At 37.7% G+C, this 22,276-nt stretch overlaps 1 protein-coding gene across 7 annotated transcripts; it reads left to right on the top strand.

Annotated features, from left to right (window-relative positions):
• Positions 1-98: 98 nt before the first annotated feature.
• Positions 99-21,707, top strand: LOC121951699 (protein starmaker-like). Of its 7 annotated transcripts, none has more exons than XM_042498133.1 (39): positions 99-432; positions 593-646; positions 2,160-2,231; positions 3,241-3,306; positions 3,419-3,487; positions 4,472-4,543; positions 4,643-4,714; positions 4,858-4,920; positions 5,570-5,641; positions 5,733-5,801; positions 6,421-6,492; positions 6,577-6,645; positions 6,961-7,032; positions 7,115-7,183; positions 7,383-7,454; positions 7,548-7,616; positions 7,700-7,768; positions 7,883-7,945; positions 8,057-8,116; positions 8,622-8,687; positions 8,774-8,824; positions 8,935-9,009; positions 9,892-9,939; positions 10,113-10,181; positions 10,276-10,329; positions 10,467-10,538; positions 11,587-11,640; positions 12,330-12,395; positions 12,645-12,722; positions 12,863-12,907; positions 13,862-13,924; positions 14,727-14,783; positions 15,027-15,128; positions 15,293-15,343; positions 16,652-16,705; positions 17,604-17,681; positions 17,807-17,843; positions 19,035-19,086; positions 20,066-21,707. In XM_042498133.1, the coding sequence occupies exons 1-39, from the start codon at positions 430-432 to the stop codon at positions 21,024-21,026; spliced, it is 3,360 nt and encodes a 1,119-aa protein (XP_042354067.1). In that variant the 5' UTR covers positions 99-429; the 3' UTR covers positions 21,027-21,707. The 7 variants fall into 7 exon arrangements, with proteins under 7 accessions (XP_042354067.1, XP_042354066.1, XP_042354068.1 ...); XM_042498132.1 differs by having other exon boundaries at positions 10,464-10,538; XM_042498134.1 differs by lacking the exon at positions 9,892-9,939 and having other exon boundaries at positions 10,464-10,538.
• The last annotated feature ends 569 nt before the right edge of the window (positions 21,708-22,276 follow it).

The following is a 22,276-nucleotide window of genomic DNA, read 5'->3' as shown; positions in this document are numbered from 1 at the left end:
CGTCTTTATAGCCTAAGGACAGTCGAAAGCCCGAGTTTGAGGCTGATGTTTAGCTCCCAGGTGAAACAGTCACACCCTCTCCTGGATAACAACACACAGGTAAAAGACAAAAATCTGGCTCCACCGGTTTCAGCAGTGTCTGCTTAATGAAAACACTCACACAAGTCACAGAGATCTGTGGGAAGTGTTTGAGCTCTAGTCTGGCTCTTTTTACTTTTTTTTTTTTTTTTAAAATAATTATTTCCACCGAGGAGGGAGGATCTTAACTTCCCAGCTTTAGTGAGTGAAAACAGCGCCCGGTATCAACACGGGAGAGACGGAAACTAACGCTGCGGACTGAAACATTTCGACAAATTAATACCGATATCGATTATCCAGCGGAATAACCAAACATTAGCTGTGAGCGAGGGCAGACGAGGCGTCGCTGTCATGGTGAGTTAAAACGGACTTTTTTTTTTTTAAGTAAAACTGCCCACGTTTGTGTTTCTTTCGCTCATCCTCGAGACAAACTCATTGACGTTAGCTGTTTAAAATGTCGATGAATTTACGTTAAAACGACTGTTGTTAATGTAACGTGACGTCTGTTTGACAGGATCGATACGATAACCTGGATTTGGATTTGGAGTGTGAAGGAGGAGGTGTAGCTGTAAGTAACGTTAGATATCGCTTCTATTTTTTACTTTAATGCAAATAGTGAGTTTTTTCTGAGATGAAGTTAGTAGTTTTGTCTTTGCTAAAACGTTGGTAATGTTGGTAAATCTCCATGTTTGTTATTTGAGTCAACCGACTTCACCCACGTGACCTCAATCAGTGTGTGGACAGCTAATGTGAAATGTAAGATAACTAAGCTGAGTTATTTGAGTACTGAACTTAGTCATCATTTTGTTACTTTACTTTACTTGACCATTTCCATTTTTAACCTTAATCTACTTCATTCTGGCAGCAAATATGGCACTTTAAATCAGTCAAACCTGAGCAAACTGACCAGATTTCTTTCAAAAACATGAGGCAGTTTAAAGAAGAAATGGCCCAGAAATGAGCGAGAAATAAGAAAAAAATACTACAAAATTACTTGAAAATTTGCACAACAACAAACAAATAATATTCAAAAAAAAGAAAAAAATGGGAAATGAAAAGCAACAACAACAAAGGAACAGCACAGAAACAGGGGAATTAATTAAAAGAAGAAACATAGCTCTCTGGAAACTTTTCGCTAGCTTAAAAACAAATTTCAATAATTTCTTGCAATTTTCTGGACATTTCTTACCAAGTTGCTCATTGCCTTTTTCCCCATGTTTTGAATATCAAACTAATGTGCTCAATGTTCAACTACAGTTATTTAGGGACTGTTCTTTATTTATTAGAGGAGGGAGGTGGCCTTGACCTTTTTTAAAAAAAAATTTTAATCTTGACCCTCCCCAAAGCTACAAGTATTTTTCCTTGAGCCTTCTTGATGGACTTGGGGAAAAGCATGGCCCTCCCTCCACCACAAACAGCCTAACCATGACTGCATGACTATGGTGTTCTGAACACCCTGTTGTGTTACGCAGGCGCACAGCCTGCTAATACTGCAGGGTTTATTCTAATTAAATTCAATGGGGCTTCATTAGCAATGAAAATCTTGTGTCTACATTGCCAAAGCAGCTGTGAAATAAAATCAGAAAATATGTGTGCAATAAGTAAAGATCCACCAGCTTTGCTTTATATGGCTACATGTCACTGCTAAATGGGTACATCTTCAACACAACTACCAAATGAAAGAAAACTTATCACAAAGCCACATGGTACCACACTGTTCCACACCATTGCACACAGTTTGGAAGAAACAAATTGTTATATCCGGAAACTGAATCAAAACGTTGTGCACAGTTTTGTGATTGAACGTGCTTTATATTTTTTGCCATAGCTGAAAAAAGGCTTGGTTTTCACTGTTGTCATGCATGCATTCATTAATTTTTTTTAATTTAATCTTTATTGAGTATTTCCAACAGCAGGGCAGTGCATGAGAGATTGAGTCAAACTATAGTGCCCATGTTAAGTGTAGTACATGTCATGATTATACTCCTATGAAAGATTTATTGTTGGATTTTATAACAAATTAGCTGCTATATATGCTTTTTCAAGTTTAATTTTCTCTTTTATTTTTACTCTTCATTCAGCAAAAAGCAGCGTTATTTGGTGGGATGTTTAAAAGATCCACCAAGTCTGCAGAACCACTTCTCCCAGCACAGGTGATGTTGTTGTATGAACTTATTGAATGTTAATGACTGATGTTTAATATTTAATACTAATGTTTGTGGGCTTGTATGAGATACTTTTTCATAGTCAATTTGTTACCCACAGTAGATGGCGGTTGTCACACCCCCAGTTTAGAGAAGGAGGCTTGAGATCAGCAAGGAAGCTATGTACTGGTGTGGACGGGTCAGCAGCAAAAAGTATTGTAACCACCTCAAAAAAACATTGTACTGGGATTATTTTCACCCCTTTACTGTAACATCACACAGAGATTTCCACTGAGGAACTGAAGCTGTTATATCGCTTTCTTTAGAGCCAGACTCCATTGATGAAATCAGTGATTTTACATCGCTGAACGAAGGAGCTACTGGTCTACAGCTGCCTCAATCAGTTATACTTTTTGTGTTGTTGTATGACTTTGGTGTTTAATGTGGTTAGTTTGGATTCACCAAAGTCACACAATGACACAAACTAACTGGCTGATCAAAGCAGCAATAGAACAGCAACACTCCTGTGTTCATCAGAATAAAATAGCTGTTTTTGTCAATGGAGTCTGGTGATCTTGATGGGGAAGTGAAGCAATTTACGGCTCCCTCATTTGAACGGACTGTCTGATGGAAATGTGAAACTACTCGTAGTTTAGCGTACACTTAAACTTTTTTCCCCATCCACATCAGCACATTGCTTAGCTTTTTGTTGCGCCAAGCTGGGAGCGTACTGAGAGATATTTACTGTAGTACACTGCCTATGGATAAGTACCCCTACAACCCCACTTAAAAAAAATAAATAAAACTACACCTTTAACTAAACTAAAGTATACCTTTAAGAGGCATGCTCATATTGTAAAAGTGTGCAGCAACATCTGCTATTTCATGACATAGGCCCGTTTAATTTAGATACAAACCTTAGAATATAACCGACTGTAGTGTAATCACGGAGTTACACTTTTTGATGCTGCATCTACTCACAGAGACTATGTTGGCGATGTCTGTGTTGACTTTACAGGACAGTTTATCAGTCAGCAGTGAACTTTCGAAGAGCAACGATAGTCTGACTGACAACAGCAACAAGGTGATGCTCAGGATACATTTGTGTATCATCACTTACTTATGTAAAATGAAGAAACATACGTTCTCAATAAGTTTTTTAGCATATAGAATGACTTTTTTTTTTTGCATTTTAGGAGAAAGGAGGTGTGTTTAAAGGAATGTTTAAGAAGACGACCAAAGCTGCCAAAGAAGACCAGCCACAGGTGTGTAACAGCCTTCTTGAACTTACTGTGAACTGTGTTACTGTTTTGAACTAGAACTGAAATAATACGTTGATTTATCAATTAACTGCTAAACAAAAGATTACTTTACAATCAATTTTTAATCACTTGGTAAATTAAAAAAAATGTTTGCTGCCAGCTTCTTGAGGAAGTATGTCAATGTTGTAAAGACAGCCTTCTCGTAAAACTGGGCTGTCCAAGCAACAGAAAAACACGAATACTTTTCAAATTGGTGCTATATGACCAGAGAAAACAGAGAAAAGGGCTGTGACATATGCTTTTGCTCAAAAGGTAGAAATCCAACAATTAATAGTATGCACGGCACAGCACCGGACCAACAAACGCTTTCGCTGGTGGGTCATTTGATGTGAGCTTTTCTGCTTTGACACAAGAAACAGTATGACGGCCGGCTGGTAACAAACAATGTGGAATTATATTTAAATAGTACAATCAATGATGTCTCTGAAAACATTTAAGGTGAGAAAAATGCAAGGCAGAAACAAAATCTTGGTTCATATTTGTTTTGGCCTGTTTGACAGATGATTTATAGATATCACCTTTGACTCCTGGAATGTCTGGGCATTTTTCATTGTTTTCTGACATTGTAAAGACTAAATTTATTTATTTATTGAAAGATTAATCAACAGATAAATAATAACAATAAATTAATTGTTGTTTAACATTGCTCTTAGCAAGTACCACATGTGCAGCCAGCGGTCCTTTAAGCTCATAGAAAAATCTAAATCTATCTCAGGTTTACGTAATTTTTGAACAAATTTTGAATTGAAAATTGTGTATCAATTCATTTGCATGTTTTATTTTTGGCATGCTTTCTTACATTATATTTCTGGTTTTAAATTAGTTTTGTAATTCCCTAGAACTCTATTGTAATCACTCTAAAAATCTGTCCCTAAGTGTGTTGCCCTGTCAACAAAAATGAGTGAAACTTTTTTTAATCTTCTCTAGGGTTCCCTCTCAGTAGCCAATCCTGAACTGTCCGTCAGTAGTGACAGTTTAACAGAAAACAAGTCATCAAAGGTGAGTTTTTTGTGTTCTGTCATATTTTTCCCACACAGAAGATTCTTCATCGAAGATTCATCTTTGAAACTAAACCTTTCCCTGCACTTTTCCCTTCAGGAAAAATCAGGCGTGTTTGGAGGGATTCTGAAGCGATCTCCTAAACCAGGACATGCCCGGAGGCCTTCACTGGTGAAACACAATCGCCTATTACATATCCTGCACACAGTGATATGTCAGCTAAAAAAGACAACTATCTTTTTAATGCCTGACATGTGAAATGCCGTGTTGTGTTGTTTCAGAAAGGGGCTGACAGATGATCTTGTGTGTTTCAGGATTTTTTGGACGTGGAGTTTACAACCAGCAATGACAGTCTGTCTGAGAACCCAACAGCTAAAGTGAGTATTATCAGCCAAATCAGTTTTAAAAATGTAAAAACCTTTAAAAACACAAACAACCGGAGACAAATATATGGATATTACAGTCTTTTATTAATAAAACCAAGTGTATATTAATGAGAGACCACACCTTGAACAAAATGTTGGACACATATATGCCAGAATAAGACTCATGATTAATGTGAAACAGTACCATAAAAATACCATAAAAAATACCTTAAAAATATTAAAGTAAAAGGGGGGTAATTTAAAAACAGTATGTGGGCCACGATTGGCCCCTGGCCCAGACTTTGGACACCTTAAATTAATCCATAATAAGAATATTGCCACATTAGATTTTACTCTGAGAGAACATCCAGTTCTTCCTCAGTGTTAACTAGTAATAGATGTTGGTGATGTGATTTAACCTACAGTAGGTGTGTAGACCTCGACTCATTGGCTGGTGAGTTAGAGCGTGTTTTGTTTGCGTGTGTGTGTTTGGAAGCTGAACCTGCATGCATCAGCAATTTGAAAGAAGGGGCCAGTGTGTGAAATCCCTGTCTGTTCATCTGACTGCTGCATCAGCTCAAAATACAAAACAGTTGGGTTTATTTTATTGCATTTCGAGTAACATATATAATTAACCATTATGTGATTTTTTCTTCTCCAGGAGACAGGAGGGATGTTCAGTGGGATGTTTAAAAAACCCTCAAAAGCTTTTGGAGTGAGGACGCAATCTCAGGTGAGGGTTTAGCATCTCACTTTCCTTTACCTGTGTTACATGATCGGGAGGTGATAAGAATAATTACGAGATGTTTGTTTGTTTCTTTTAGGAGGATTTGTCTGCACCCAGCGAGCTATCAGGGAGCAAAGACAATCTGTCTGTGAATAGCAACACTAAGGTGAGGTTTGTGAAAGCCAGAAATAACAAAGTTGCTCTTCATCCACTGATGCTGCTGCTCATGTTAACCCACTCCTTGGGCTCCTTCTAAACTGTCTTAGTACAACTCTGTCCTGCTTATATTCACTCCATCGCCCATTCACTGCATCTAAAGTTTTGTACAACTGATTTAAGCATGTGTTTCCTGTTTTGGTACAATTTCCAGATGTCCCTCATGGTCTTTGTTCAGCTTTGGCCTGTGAATTTGCACAATCAAACCAGTAGAGACACTGATGCACCGTGTTTCGAAGTAGAAAAGTCAATATACTTTTATATGTTTTTGTTAAGCAATTCAGAAATGTGACATCAGATCCTCTTTGGGAGCTAAGTGTTTAATTAAACTGTGGAATAATGTGACTCACTGTTTGTTTAGAGCTCAACTAAGTGAATGGAGAGTTTACAAAATGTGTCTGTTTGTGTATATGAGTTTGGACGTGTGAGGCGAACTGGCATGCATCAGCTTTTAGAGGAGAGTGTAGGCTGCTGTTTGAAGTCTGTGCCTGTCCATCTGACATCTGTAGCCAACACCTCCATTATAGGCACATTTTTGCAAACCATTGTTATGTGACTTTTTTCTTCAGGAGACAGGAGGTGTGTTCAGTGGGATGTTTAAAAAATCCCCAAAGCCTTCTGGAGCAAAGACACAATCTCAGGTGAGAGTGGAGCATCTCACATTTACCTGCTTTACATTGTATTGCACAATACTAATTAGGGGTTGCTTGTTTTTTTTCCTTCAGGAGGATTTATCTGCAGCCAGCGAGCTCTCAGGCAGCAAGGACAGTCTTTCTGTGAATAGCAACACCAAGGTGAGGTTTGTGAAGGACACTAACCTTTATAAACAAAGATTTTGGGGAATGCATGTTTCTGTTTTGGTCACTTCTGTTTTGCAGGCTGCTGTGTAAAGTCCATCCTATCTATCTGAGATCAGAGGCATACATCGCTAAATTCCTCTATTGTGGGCAAAATTTTGGGAAATGCATGTTTCTGTTTTGAGCACTGATGTTGTGCAGGCTGCTGTGTGAAGTCCGTGCCTATCCATCTGAGATCAGAGGAATACATTGCTGAATTCTTCCATTGTGAGCAAAATTTAAATCATTTCACGTGACTTTTTTTTTCTCCAGGAGACAGGAGGGGTGTTCAGTGGGATGTTTAAAAAATCCCCAAAGCCTTCTGGAGCAAAGACACAATCTCAGGTGAGAGTGGAGCATCTCACTGTTACCTGTTTTACATTATTATTGGACAATAGTAAGTTTGGGATTTTTTTTTTCTTTTTAGGATGATTTATCCGCAGACAGCGAGCTCTCAGGCAGCAAAGACAATCTTTCTGTGAATAGCAACACTAAGGTGGGGTTTGTGAAAGACACTCACCTCTATAAACAAAGATTTTGGGGAATGCATGTCTCTGTTTTGGTCACTTCTGTTTTGCAGGCTGCTGTGTAAAGTCCATCCTAACTACTGTATCTGAGATCAGAGGCATACATCGCTAAATTCCTCTATTGTGAGCAAAATGTAAACCATTTCACGTGACTTTTTTTCTATCCAGGAGACAGGAGGGGTGTTCAGTGGGATGTTTAAAAAATCCCCAAAGCCTCTTGAAGTGAGGACAAAATCACAGGTGAGAGTTAAGCATCTCACTTGTCTCACTTTTACCTGTGTTACATTATTAGGGGATGATGATAACAATTAGGTGATGTGTTTTCGCCTTCAGGAGGATTTGTCTGCCGCCAGCGAGCTCTCAGGCAGCAAAGACAATCTCTCTGTGAATAGCAACACAAAGGTAGGTTCGTGATTGCAGAGGAAAACTTAAGTAATCCTCTAAGATGGGCAAAATTTTGCAAACCTTTTCTTGTCTCTCACCAGGAGACAGGAGGGATGTTCAGTGGGATATTCAAAAAGCCAAAGCCTCTTGGAGCAAGGACAAAATCTCAGGTGAGAGTTATGGAGTGTTGCTTCAGTTTATTCATCTTACCATTAAACCATGTAACCATACATTATTAGGACAGAATTAATATCTGTTGCTCAACACTTGTCTTTCACATTCAGGATGATTTGTCTGCAGCCAGCGAGCTCTCAGGCAGCAATGACAATCTGTCTGAAAACACTAAGGTGAGGTTTGGTCAAGCCAGCCGCCCTTGACCTTCAAGTGACACAATACTGCAAGATCAATCATAACACTGCATGCAGTAAACATGAACTGTTGTAATATTATTTTCTCAGGACAAAGGAGGAATCTTTAGTGGTGTGTTCAAGAAAAAAATCGCCAAATCTCAGTCTCAGGTAAGACGATCAAGATTGTCATTGGCAAATTTTCAGTCCAAGAAGTAAAGTGTGTCGTGTTTGAGAAATGTCTTTGTAATGTGACACGGAACCAGAGGGAACTGGTTTTCATTAAATTTCACATCCATCTGTTTATTAGATTTTCAAGGGATGTTTTCAGGGGAATTTTGCTCCGTGGTTTAGTTCTAAAAGCCACTAAGTATAGAATTTGAAAATTCCAGAAAAAGTAAAAACCACTGAATAGTTCGCTCACATACTTACATCAACTTTCAGTTATCTTTGGGGCAAAATGATCACTTTTATTTGTAATTACTGCAAACACTTTACAGACATTTCATCAGCTGATGTGCAGTATTCCTTTTAAAAGTGGTATGCAACAATATTGATCGATACAGATCTTATATTTCCGCTAAAAGAGGAACAATCAACTGCATAAAGCTTTTTTGAGAGTATTTTTCTGTCTTGGTTGTTACATTCTGATTGTGTGCTGTGTTCTTCTCTTTAGGATGATTTGTCATTGGATGGTGAACTCTCTGCCAGCAGTGAAAATCTCGTTGAAAAGTCTTCAAAGGTGAGGGATAGACCTGCACTCTATCAGTACTAACAGAATATAGATAATATCAGTTTGTAACTTGAACTGCTTAAATTGTCTGTCAGGGTGGGGCACCAACAAAGACCCGCAGGAATCCTTTCACCTCCCAAGCTCAGGTCATTTAATCTCACACTTAATTCTGCATCAGATACCCTACCAGCCAGTGCCTTACACTGTGGGCCATGTTTTGAGATGAATGACATGCTTGTAATCTGTATTTTAACAGGATAAAGAAAAGACTGAACACTCAGGAGACTCAAATGAGAATACCTCGACTACAGAGAAGCCCAAAGCAAAGCAGGTGGGTTGTTATGGTGTAGTCTCTCTTACTTGTAAAGAGTTTGGACTGTACCGAAACATCATGGTGTGAATATCAGCTTTGTTATATAAGTAACTGGCTCAAAGACATGTGTTGTCTAAATGTTTAGGAACAAGATCTACTGTGAGATTAGGCTAAAGATTATGGCTCTAGTCTGTTTTTATGCCTTTGCACTGGTGATAGATCTCCTGAGATATCTTGTGAACATAATATCTCAAAACATATATTTTTTTTTTTCAAATTTGGCAAAGTGTCTACTTCAACTCAATAATGGACTTATTAGAATTCCGTGGTCGTTGGTCAAAGGTCAAGGTCACTGTAACCTTGTGTGTCCCATTCTTGCAAATGCGAACACCTCGAGGGAATGTTCTCAGATTTGGCACAAATGTCTTCTTGGACTCAAGGATGGACTCATTTGAATTTGGTGTTTAAAGGTCAAAGGCCAAGGTCATTGTGACCTCACAAAACATGTTTTTAGCCATAAGAAGTTATACACTATTATCACAAAATTTTGCAGAAAAGTCTATTAGAATAAAATTATGTAGTTATGACATGTTATATCCAAAAGGTCAAAGGCCAACTCCACTGTGTCATCATGATGTTTTGCAAAAACACTTTTCAGGCCATTGTGAAACATCAAACTCAGGTCACTGGTCAGATACTGAATGGGTGACACTAATCTTAGGTGTAACTAAACTAAAAACCAACTAAAAACTAAAAACTGTGCTGATTGTAGAGATCTGTGTGAAACAAGCAGATTTTCACAAAAAAAATGGGTGTAAACTGTAATTGCAACTTGATTGGTGTGCATAGGCATACAGCCTATGGTTATTCTAATTTTGGGGTATATTTGTCTTATTTTAGAATGGTTTTAGTGCGATGATGAAGAGCACATTTTACACTGACAAGCAGGTAAGACACTGTGCTCTTTATTTACTGCATGTCATCAGTTCTTCTTTGCGTTAAAGCCCAAAAATATATATCTTTTGATGTATTTAGTAATCCACAGGCGTGTAAAGCCGATTGCACTACTACTAATACTACTGTTGTTTGTATTTTGCGCTAAACATTAGCTCTGTTTGCAGGAGAAGAACTCTGGCTCTGACTCTGAGGAGATATTGGACAGCGGAGAGACCCAGCCCAGCAACAAACAGGTTTGTATGGGTTTTTGAAATCTTTTTTTTTTTTGTTGTTTTTGTCAATAATTTAATATCTGTACGTGGTCCATTGGTCCATTTTATGTTTCAGAACAAATTTTCTGAGGCGATGGAAAAACTGAACCCATTTCGATCTGCAAACAAAGTAAGGAAGGGTTAGATTGTAATCTTTTGAAAGTGCTCAAGAAGTTTCTTTTGAGAAACAGATGTATTAAAAGGGGATTGTTCCTCCTCATTTCTGTGGATTATGCAAAAATGATGATTTCTATCTTTTCTCAGCAGCATGAAAAACATTCAAGCTCAGATGACGAGGATCCACCTGCGAGCAGCGAGAAGTCATCAGGCAACAAACAGGTGCTTTTACATATACTTGTTCCCGTTAACTTATCCATTTGGCGGAACTGTTTTGACATTTAACTGGTCATTATTATTCAGTAGACACTTGCCTCGTTGAGGGGTAGAAAAACATCTACATGTTTAACGAGAGGCATTGTGAAGCCTTCAACTCTGCTTAGGTAGGAAAGAGGAAAGTCAAGAGACAAAGGTTTAAGTTTTTGAGAGGCATTTTACCCACAGGCTCTATCTGCAGTCCACCTTAACTTGACTTGCCTGGTCTTGTTGAGAATGTCAGACCTTTTAGTAACTGGCAGAGGGAAGAGCTTTAAATATCTGTTATCAGCTTGTCTTGCAGACTTGTTGTGCACAGACCAGGCAAAGTTGTTTCTGTGTGGCTTGAACCAGCCCCAACAATAACCTCTGAGTCACCAGGTGACCTCAAGCTAGGCAAAAGTGTTTGTGCTTGTAAAACTAATTTTCATTAGGTAATTAACATGGACATCTGAGTGGTTTCTTACAGTGTGATGGCATATTATAGTGCATGCACAGTTGCTATCCTGAACATGGCTTGTCAGTTGTCATAGCATAACTGATTTAAAACAGGAGGCTAAGTCAGCTGCTAGCCTCTGATCATCTGTCCATCCCCTTGGTTTTAATTGAGTCAGCTAATAATGCTAACAGGCCATTTTATTAAAACTACATGACCATTTAACTCTGGATGACAGCTGCAACGATACTGGATTTTTGAGGCTGATGCTGAAAACTTGTATTTTTGAGTTTGAAAAATTCGATTAGAATACAAAGGCTGATATCATTTTTCTCACTGTGTAATATTTCTAAAAAACCTCTGACTGAGTTTGGCATTCCTGCTCTGCTGTTACTTGTTATGTATTGGTTAAAATATATGCACCAGTACTGAAATACTGTAAGCTCATATTGGTCAGTATCATCCTTGCTTATTTACCCATCTAACTTTGAACCCAATGTGGCCGACAAAGCAGATCGAAATCTAAAATGTTGAGATATTCCCTTTATAATCTTTTGATGATGTGTCCGTCCCTCTCAGAGCTCTATGGCCGGAGCCATGTCTAAACTGAATTTTTTCCACTCTTCAACTAAAGTAACTATGCTGTTGATCGTTGTTTGGTCATGGTGGAGGTGTGGAGGGAGATCATCATGATCATGATGTTTTAGGTGGCAGAGAGTCAGTGTAATGGTGACTATGATAATGGTGATGGTGGTGACGGTTGTTGGGATTTTTGGTTGATTTTTGCAAGTAGTATTGATGTGCTGCAAACTTAAAGCACCATACCAGTGACTTTACAAGTTTATACTCTATTTACTGTAGACTACTTATACTTTACACCATTTTTCAAACAATGCTGATTTGATTTAGGTTGTGGGTGTGTTTTTTTTGTACCACTCTATGTAACCATTGCTTTGCATTTATTTCTTGTACTTGATTAAAAATCCAAAATATTTTGCAATTTTGGCAAAAAAATAATACAGACTGTGATGAGTAACAAACTGCACAACTCAAACAAGTTCAAGAGTCGTTTGACTTTCATGCCTTACAGAAATGAGTGGAAAGCGGTGGCTGTATGGAAAAGTAGGAAAAATACATCTGAAAATCTAAAACGGCCTATTTAATAAGTTCTGGTCAACAAAAATGTAAAGTATAGAGTACATGATTTGCAGTTCATGAGTCAAACTTAAAAAAAAACTCTGGTATGGTCCTTTAATCATTGCACATATAACCAGATGTTGATATTGATGCAGTTTAACAACAAACATTTTATGCATGTTCAGAAAGACGCCATAGACGCGGAAAAGCTCAAGGACAATGAGAAACAAGTGGAAGAAAAGCCAAAACCGGTCAGTTTCTTTTTCGCTTCTGTTGTGATTCATTACTGACTACACACACACACACACACACACACACACACACACACACACCACACAGCTTATCAACTTCTCTTTTTTTTCTTTTTTTTTCTTTCACTCTTGCGGACCTCTACCACATCCTCCTCATCCCCTGACCCCCTTTAAATACTGTCTTCTCTTAATCAAACCTCCCTGTCCTCCCGCTCCACCACACTTTGTGACTGTGTGTGTCCTTCTCAGGTGAAGAGCCACATGACTCAGCAAGAGAGGAAGGAAAGAGGTGAAACTCCAACTGTCCCACCCAGACCTACTAAAGAGGTTTGCAAGCAATTGAACACCATTCTGAGACTATTCTCTGCTATACTACTATACTACGCAGTTTATGTCAATTTGGAGCTGATATGTATCAGTGTGTATCAGTGCTGATTTATTTGCGAACTGCTCTGGTTTAATTTTAGGAGCAGGGCAAAACAGTGAGACAAAAGCAGAGGAGCAGCCATCAGGTACTGGTATTTACACACAGTCACAACAATTAGTTAACAACAACAACTAGTTGTCCAACATGCAACTTATACATGTGATGAGGATCTATAATATCTTTATTATATCGGTATAATGAAAACTAGATAGTCCTTTTTGGATGTCATTGTTTGAAAATTGTATATTTGTTTTCTCTTCCTGATTTTAAAGGCTTCATTACAGTAAAGTGATCTAATTTTCTGATCTTACCAGACTCTTCTAACTGCAACAATAATCAATTTTACAATTTTGTCACAATAATAATATTTAGGTATTTGGTCAAAATATCATAATATATTTGATTTTTTTTTCCCCATATCATCCCCCCCTATGAGGAAACTTAACTTCTGGAGCATGTACACTTAAAATGAATTTTGTCAGTTAAATAGTTTTGAAATTAAAAAATATTAGCATATTCACAGATTTTTAGGGGGAGTAGGAATATATGTCATTTTAAGAATTTTTAACAAGGCACTTGATTTTCTACTTGAAAACCACACATCACACATTATTAATATTATTGTTAGTAGTAGTAGTAGTGATGATGTTGTTGTTGTCTAAAAAAACATCTCTTTAAAATTTAAAAGGAATTTCAAGTTATCTTAAAAAATACATTTGTGAGAAACCCAGAAAAGTTGTCAAATAGCAAGATTAAATATTGGCCTAAAACAGTTGCTGTTAACCGCTTAAATTCAATAATATCACCATTTGCTTTCACAAGACTTCATCATTCAAACTCAGTCACAGAAAAACAAAGTGACCTAAAAAAGTGACTACAAAGTTTCCATTTAGCACATTCAATTTTCATTTTCAGCTTTTCATTACCAAGAAAACAAGCATGTATTAAAGCTACCGAGCCGCCTGCTGTTCATTTATATGTCAAATCTCTTCTTTGTTTTTACCAAAATCAAAATAAACCCTAATGTAATCCCCTACAGAGCCAATCGGACAATGAAGGCCCCAAAGAAGGAGACGAGGGAAGCCCTCAAGAAACCAAAACTGTAAGTTTATTTCCTTGTTACTGTCGCTCAGACTGTACTGATCTTAGTGTAATTAATAGTGTTAAAGTTAAAAAAAGATTTGTACACCCAGTAACTTACATAAAGACCGACTGATTGACCTTTGGCATGTATGAGTCTGAGAATTATGTGTGGAAGAAACCCTCCTTTGTTTCAACATGCAAACGAAAACAAACAAAGATTATTTGTTGCAGGTATGCTACCAGGATCTAAATGTTCTAGTTCCTGCTTCCTTCTTATCAGTTTTTGCTATGCACATGACACGTGTCCCCTCCAGCCTATTATCAGTGTGAGGTTTATAGAAAAAAAATCACATGTTTATTTTTAGTCACAAGGCACTCAGTTTTTCCACTTTACTTTTCCCTTTAGTAGCTTATAGTTGTAAAAAGGATCTTATTCTGTACTCTGATGTTACATATTCTTCATCATATCGTTTTATCTCCTCATGGAAGCTCTATGATGTTTCAAACCCAAGACTCGAGTAGATGGTAGTGAGATGAGACTGCAACTATTTTTGATATACTGTAAACAAAAATATAGTTCCTTGTGTATTTGAAGGGAAGAAATGGACATTTGCAGAGTGAGTTAGATCTTTTTTACAGGAAAGTGCACATGAAGAAGAGACAGAGGCAGCTCAATCATTCAAATTCAGGTCACCAACAGCTGGAATGAAATGAAGTTCTTCCAGTTATTGCTTCACATGTCATCTGTTTACACATTGTCATTTTCATTACATTGTCACTCTGACATTTTACTTTTTTCCCTTTTTTTGTTTGTTTTACAGACCAAGGTGAAAAAACCCAAACACCCTAATCCGTTCATGCCACGTACTGGACCCAAGGTACTTTCTTTATTTTGCAATTCACGTAGAGTCAGCACAGTCATGATGAGATTTTAGCTTCTTTGCACCTACTTCAGTTGCTTGTATACGTGTATACCATACATATATATTTATTAATCCTCAAATTTATTTGGCAAAGGCCACACGATATTAGAAATTTCAATTAAAATAAAAAAATGTTTTTTTTTTTTTTTTTTTTCATTTTTAAGAAAGAGGGTTTATATGCAGTCTTGTGTTCCTTAGCTTCAAGCTCCGTCTGATGATGAAGGGCTGAAAGAAGAAGACGATGATGATTCTTCATCCAAAGAGGAACAGATTGATGAGGAGGGCACGGACAAAAAGAAGGTATTTTAACAACTAAATGCTTGTTGAATTATTGAACTGTTTGATTTTTACAATCATAGTCAATAGGAACAAATGTTCACTTCAATGCAATCACTGCTAAAGGAAAATTTTAATATCTTCTTTTGAATAATGCTGCAATTCTCCTTTTTTATATATTTTTTTAGACCAAAGTCAAGAAACCCAAGAGACACAATCCTTTCATGCCAAGGGTCAAGGTAACATTCAAATAACTGACGTGTTCAAACTTGTTTCCTCCCTTGTTGACAACGCTGCCAAAATGTCTGTAACACCTAATTACATTACTTCCAAAGATAATGCTGGTGTAACTGCACTTTACACTCAATGACACCATCATTGAGGAAAACACTATAGTCACATTCTGCACATTCTTACATCCTAAAAAATAATCAGATGCTTTTAGTGATCGGTATAACAATGACAAAGAGTTTCTGCATGTCACTTAAGTGGAGACACTTTGAGTAGACTGATCCAGGCCTACGTCATACTGTACACCACATCCACCCATTTCAGGCATTTAGTCATGGCTGCTCTGTGCTTATTAAGATAATCAATAGTTCACTAAATGCTGATTTTATGACCTATTAGGGAAAAAAAAACAACTTGATATCAAAGGGTGTTAACTGACAAAGACAAAATGAAGCTGTAAGGAACACTGACCTAAAATGACCTTTGTCAGAATGACACAAAGCCATCACTTTAACAGATGGATGAAAACAACTATTTTACAAATTCCATGACTTAAAGCGGGCTATAGACTGTTATAGCAGATATTGGCTTCTGGTCACTAGTGGCACTACTATCATGCTACATATCACAGAGATAGAATCTGCACAGATTTGACTTGGAATTAAATTTCTCAGGTCCAGAACAGTTCTGAAGATAGAAATAAAACTATTTAAATATTGAAGGGTGTGGTTTATCCTTGACAAAGATTGTAAAAAAAAAAAAAAGGAAATGCTATTAAACTTGAAGGTAAGTGACAGGTGCATAAAGTAACTTTGTAAGGTTCCACCACAAACAGCTTCAGAGCTCCTTGTTATAAATTATGAAATCATTTTATTAAGTGTCCACCATTCTTTTAAAAGATGCTCCCTCCTTTGCTGTTTTAACGTTGGAGAGGACTGCCAGACAGATTTCGCCAAAATCATCATATTAATCACCAGAAAACTGTGTCATTACCTCAACAAAACAGGCTTCGTTTTCCCGAGATAACGAGATAAGTTAATCTGTTATCACGAGAAAACCAGCTTTGTTTTCCCAAAATAAGGAGAAAAATAAGTCTATCATGAAAAAACGAGCATCATAATCTCGAGATAACGGCATGAATAAGTTGTGATCTTGAGAAAACAACTGGAAATATGTTGTTACCACGAGAAAACTGAGAAAATAAAATGTATAGAAAGACCAAAATGAGCCCAAAAGCAAAATTTTATTTGATATTATATGATAAATGATTTAACTGTCTGTTTGATTGGGTGTGTGTTTGTGTTCGTTGGTTTCAGGGCAGAGTTATGCAGAAGAGAGCACAGGACGGAGCTGCTGGCAACACAGCAGAGGTAGAAAAAATAAACTGTATGAGATCATTTGTATTTGATGTTTCCTTTGCGTCTTTCTTTGCTCTTGAGCTTGACATTTAAAGTGACTTATATCCCTTACCATCCTGTCTGTGTCAGTATATTTGTCCACCAGACTAACGAGTCGCAGTCTTACTCACTGTGGTTAGGGATTACAAAAGCTCTGTTTCAGTCACCTGACTCTTCCTTTAAAACAACCTCTTTCTTAAGTCTGTCTCCAGGGGGTCTGACTGCTCCCAACGGAGACTATTATAGTTGACATCGGTTTTGTTTTGTTTTTTTTTCCCCTCCACTGTCAACATGAAACCCACCTCTGCACTACTTACACTTTGTTTGTGCATGTTCTTTGCCTGGAACATGAGATGAGGTTAAAAAATGTGCCCAAACTTGTTTCTCTGCTCTGCTTCCTTTTTCAGTGTGCCCATGGAAGATTTCGGCCTACTTTACTTCTGCAAAAATAGCACATTCAGAATTGCTTTTACTATTACTTCTGCCCCTTCGTCTGAGAAGATACAACAAAACAACAATGTATATATAAAACAATATATATATATATATATATATTGTTATATATATATATATATATATATATATATATATATATATATATATATATATATATATATATATATATATATATATATATATATATATATATATATATAAAGGATAAAAATAAATAGATACATTCTTTCAACTTTGATAAATCATGAGAAAATAAAGCACTGGAGGTCTCATATTGGATCAAAATTTACATACAGAATCAATAGGGGACTTGGTCACTTTAATATGTTTCTAATGCTTAGTCACTCAAAGTCCAGTCTAATGTTTAAGACTTACAATGATATAATAATTGTAGGAAATATTACATCTGTTTCAGAATGAAGGAGGAAACAGATCTTTGTTTGACCAGCTGGATGACTTTCGTACTGACCCATCACAGCCTGAGGACGAACGGGTTGGTTTCTGAAGCAAATATGTTCCTACATTAACATTTCAATATAAACTGATGCTTCATCATTAAACCTTTTCAATCACAGCTATAAACATGCAGACCCATACAAATGTAACTGTGTCTTTCAGGATGTGGATCTTATGGAGTGGTGGAATACAGTCGAGTGTAAGTCACAAAAAAAGTCTTTTTCACTATAATTCACTTAAATTATCAGTTTCTTCTTGTGCCACTTTCACAATTTGACCTTAAGTATGCGGACACCCCTGTTTACATACTTAAGTGTGCTGTTTGTGTCGTAAATTATTTTTAGATGGTATTGGTGCAACTTTGAGGCTACAGTTTGCAGAAGAGCATTTTCTGTTTCAACTTTACAGTGCCTCTGTGCGCAAAGCCAGGTCCATAAAAAATGCTTTATTGCAAGGGTCTTCAACTTTTTTTCAGTCCAGGGACCATTTAGCTGATAGAGATGGAGCTGGGAACCCCGTCTACATATATCATATAAAACTGAGTTGCATATTTGAAATTGAGCCTACAGTAGTGTGTTAAAGTGCCATAAATAAACATACCCTTTTATGGTGCATACAATACTATGCTGTGAAAAAGTCATGATTGGCAGATTCACATACTTCCACATCATGTTTGTTTATGAGGTGTGTGGTATTTCAGAGTGTCTTGCTCTAAAAGTTAAAAAAGAGCCATTGTGGGCCATGTCCAGTATGTGTAACTGTTAGCTGACTAGTGTGCCTTGCTGATATGGACAGGTGCTACAAAGACATACACTGTGTTAGCCAGTGTTATGTACTTTAATTGAATGCTTCTGTTTTTTATTTTTTAAGAGATAGGCTGATTCATCTTTTGTTAAAAAAAATATATGTTGGATTCGTGTAACTGTTTATTTTTCAGATATATTTGAATTTTTGGGAAAAAAAAAAAAAAAAAAAAGTCACAATTTTAATTAAAATACCAAACAATAATTTGGTGGCCCATCTGCACTAACTTTGAGGAATCCATAGGAGTCACGGCCCTCCTGGTGATGACCCAGGGTTTAATGGATTAACTGTGCTAAACTTGCATGCACAAAGCACTGACCTTAACCCCATCAAACACCTTTGCGATGAAGTGAAAGTGCGCCTCGTGTCAGGCCTCTCATGTGGCTTAACAGGAACAAATTCCTGCTGACAGGTTCCAAAATCTTCTGGAAGACCTGAACCAGACGACTGGAGGCTGCTTGCAGCAGATCAATGCCCATGCCTTTGTAATAATATGTTTTGGTGTGCACTTACTTTCAGCCATGTAATGTATGTAACATTGTGAGGAAGTTTACTATCATACTTTCACATTGCATTTATTCCTCAGCTTGGGAGGACACGCCTCAAGATGATGACATGACAGAAAAAGAAGAGGCCAAGTAAGTGAAGGCTCAAATTAGTGTTAATATGATATTTCGTTGCCTTGTGTTTTTCGTCTCTAAACCCTTTAAAACCTGAGCAAATTGATTTGACTTTTTTTCAAAACATGGGTAGAAAGCAATGTGCAACTTCACAAGACATGGCCCAAAAATTAGCAGGAAATCATTTAAAAGTGATAAAAATTACATGAAGTTAAGCGCAAAAAGAAAGAAAAGTAAAATTTTGAAAAATATATGTATACTTTTTTCCCCCATAAGATAAATTTAAATATACGGTTATTATAATTATACATATAGTTTTCTTGATAATTTTCCCTAGAATCTTTATATGCATCAGTGTCATTTTCATCTTTTACTAATTTCTTGCAATTTGCAGGATATTTCTTGCCAAGTTGCTCATTGCTTTTTCCTCGTGTTTTTGGGAGAAATCAGACCAATTTACTTAGGTTTCAAGGGTTAAATAGCTTGTGAAAGGCACCCCAACGCAGAACAATAAAACCGATGATTCAGGTTTCAAGGGTTTAAAGGGGCTGTTCAGCATATGTGTTTTATCTTATTTCTGGTGGATTTTGCCATGCAGATAGTTTTCCATACATGCCAAAGTTGTGAGATATCCATAACCATCATGTCTTCCATCACCCTGATATGTTGGAGAAAAGAATTTCATTTGTGCTGCTGAAAACACTGACAAATTACACTTCAAATATAACACAGAAGCACTGTACCAGAAACAGTGCCACCATTACTGACAAGACATGATGTTTGCAGTTTTCATAGGGACAGTTTCTTTAAAATTGCTGACATCAAGTTGTTCAATGTTTTGTGCATTAGCCAAAAGCAAAAATGTTGACAAAAATGTCGAGAGGACTATAGATACATCAAAACTTCAAAACTGTGGCTATCTGAATGGTGACAAACACTAAGTCAGAGATACAGCGATGTGGCTCTTCGTAATCACCCTTTAACTTGCTCCTCTCAGGGCGTTTACTGTGACGGCAGAGAAGGTGCAGAAAGGCATCCGTGTCTTCAACAAACTTTTCTCAGAGCGCGCGGAAAGCCTCTGGCAGCACGTCATCGACCTCAATGGCATCGCAGACGGTCTGGACAAGTTCAGCAAGAACACAAAGATCGCTCAAATCACCGGCGGCTCCACAAGCGCCATTGGGGGTGTAGCCACCATTGCCGGCCTCGCTCTGGCCCCGGTCACCATGGGAACCTCCTTGATTGTGACAGCTGTGGGACTGGGTGTTGCCACGGCGGGAGGACTGACATCAGCAGGCGCCGGCATCTCCAACCAGGTCAACAATTCGATGGACCGCAAGAAGGTGGAGAGGATTGTGCAGGATTATCAGGATAAGATGGTCGACCTCAACAAGTGCCTTAAGTTCATCAAGCAGGGTATCGAGAACCTGAAGAGGTTCGACCTAATCAAGATGAAAAATAAGGCCTACAACCGTGACTTTCCTGTGCTTAATAGTAATTTCTATGAAGACGGCGCCATGGCAGGAAAGGCAATCCTCATCAGTGCTAATGAGATTATGCGTGTGGTGCAGATCGCTAATGTGGCGGGCAGCACAGCAGCCAGAGCGGTCCAGATCGCCAGTATGGCCACAGGTGTTCTCACCGGACTGTTTGTAGGTATGGACATCTACTTTGTAGCCAAAGACTCCAAAGAACTCAAGAAAGGGGCCAAATCAGAGTTTGCAGCCAAAATCAGGGAGGTGGCGACGCAGCTGCACGACGGCCTGGTGGAGCTCAACAGCATCCGAGAAGAGCTGCAGACCACGGCACCAGAAAACAGTTCAGCACAATTCAACACAGCTGCTCCAGACACTGACAAAAAAGAGAAAGAGGACAAATATGACAGTTCGAGTGACGATGAAATCGCCCGCATTAAAAAAGCCATCAAAGAAGAGTATGAGAACCGAGAATATGTCTGAATCAAAAACTCAAAAACTGGAAAAGGCCTTGAACTGTGCTTTAATTCCAAGGTCTCGGAGCATGGTCAGTTTCCTCTGCAAAATGTTTTCAAGTTTTTTGAAAGTACAGGCTCGAATCTCAGGCATACTGCTGCAATATTTGCATCGTTGGTTTTGAGTTGTTGTTTCCTCAATTTCCTCAAAATAGAAAACTACTATCAGGCCTGTTTTGAAAGTCCAAAGAGATAAATCCACGCTTGATGAAAAACGCTACTTTCGAAAACTCCTGGGCTTTTATTTTAGGGACCTGACCTCTTAAATCTGAATAGCATTTACACTGCTGGGAGGAACTGAGGCTTTGCAGTAGATAAAGTATCATAACTGTGTCTTTGGCTGTGGTGCCAGCGTGTGAAACTACCATGTTGTCTTTGAGAAAGGGCGTTTAAAGGTTAACCGAAATCATGTATTCTGATAGTAGATTAATTAAAGACACAAGTGCAAAGTATTTTGTCATTTTTATAAATTAGACTTTAAAGTGTTGCTTAGAGTTTCATCAAAGTGCATGAGATAATATTGAGACACTTTTACTGGCCAGGTGTAGAGATTGTGTATATTCACTGGGAACAAGTGCCTTAATTATTTATAATGCCTTAGAAATGCACTAAGATGCAATGTAGCATTAGTCCGTTTACTCTGTTTTGTTTTTTGTTTTTTTCTTTTTTCCGGTGTCAGGGCTGCAGCGAAACCACCCACCTGTTACCTTCTGCTCGAGGTTTTGGATCTGATGTAGGATATTTTTAAGTTTTACTAGTCTTGATGTTGGTGTCATTTTGAAGAATGTTAATAGGCTTAGTTTTAGGTTATTTTTACAAAAGAGCCAAAAGAATTAAAAAATTATGGTCGGAAAGAAGCAGGATGGTGTTCCAACAGTTGTTCATATAAAAGTTTTCACTAGCTACTAGCCAATAAAAACAAGTAATTCAGGAAACTGGGAAAGTTAAAGGTTCTGTATGTAAAGATATAGTCGAGGTGTCCTGGCAGAGAATAAAGTCATTTGCTCTCAGCCACCCTCATGTTGAGAACCGTGTGCAGACAACATACACTGAATTTCATCAACTGGAGAAATGTGTATATCAATCTGTTGAGTTTAGTCATTAGTTATCATGGTCATGTCAGTTGTATTAGATGTTATAAAGGTTTTCCAGGTGTAAAATAATCTCTTGCTATACCACTGGAAGGACACTGGACTGTAAAAACCAGCTATGACCGTA

Source organism: Plectropomus leopardus, chromosome 12 (assembly GCF_008729295.1).
Source record: "Plectropomus leopardus isolate mb chromosome 12, YSFRI_Pleo_2.0, whole genome shotgun sequence".
NCBI lineage: Eukaryota > Metazoa > Chordata > Actinopteri > Perciformes > Serranidae > Plectropomus > Plectropomus leopardus.
Note: the sequence above shows the minus strand (reverse complement) of the source record. Positions and strands in the feature narration are given on the sequence as shown.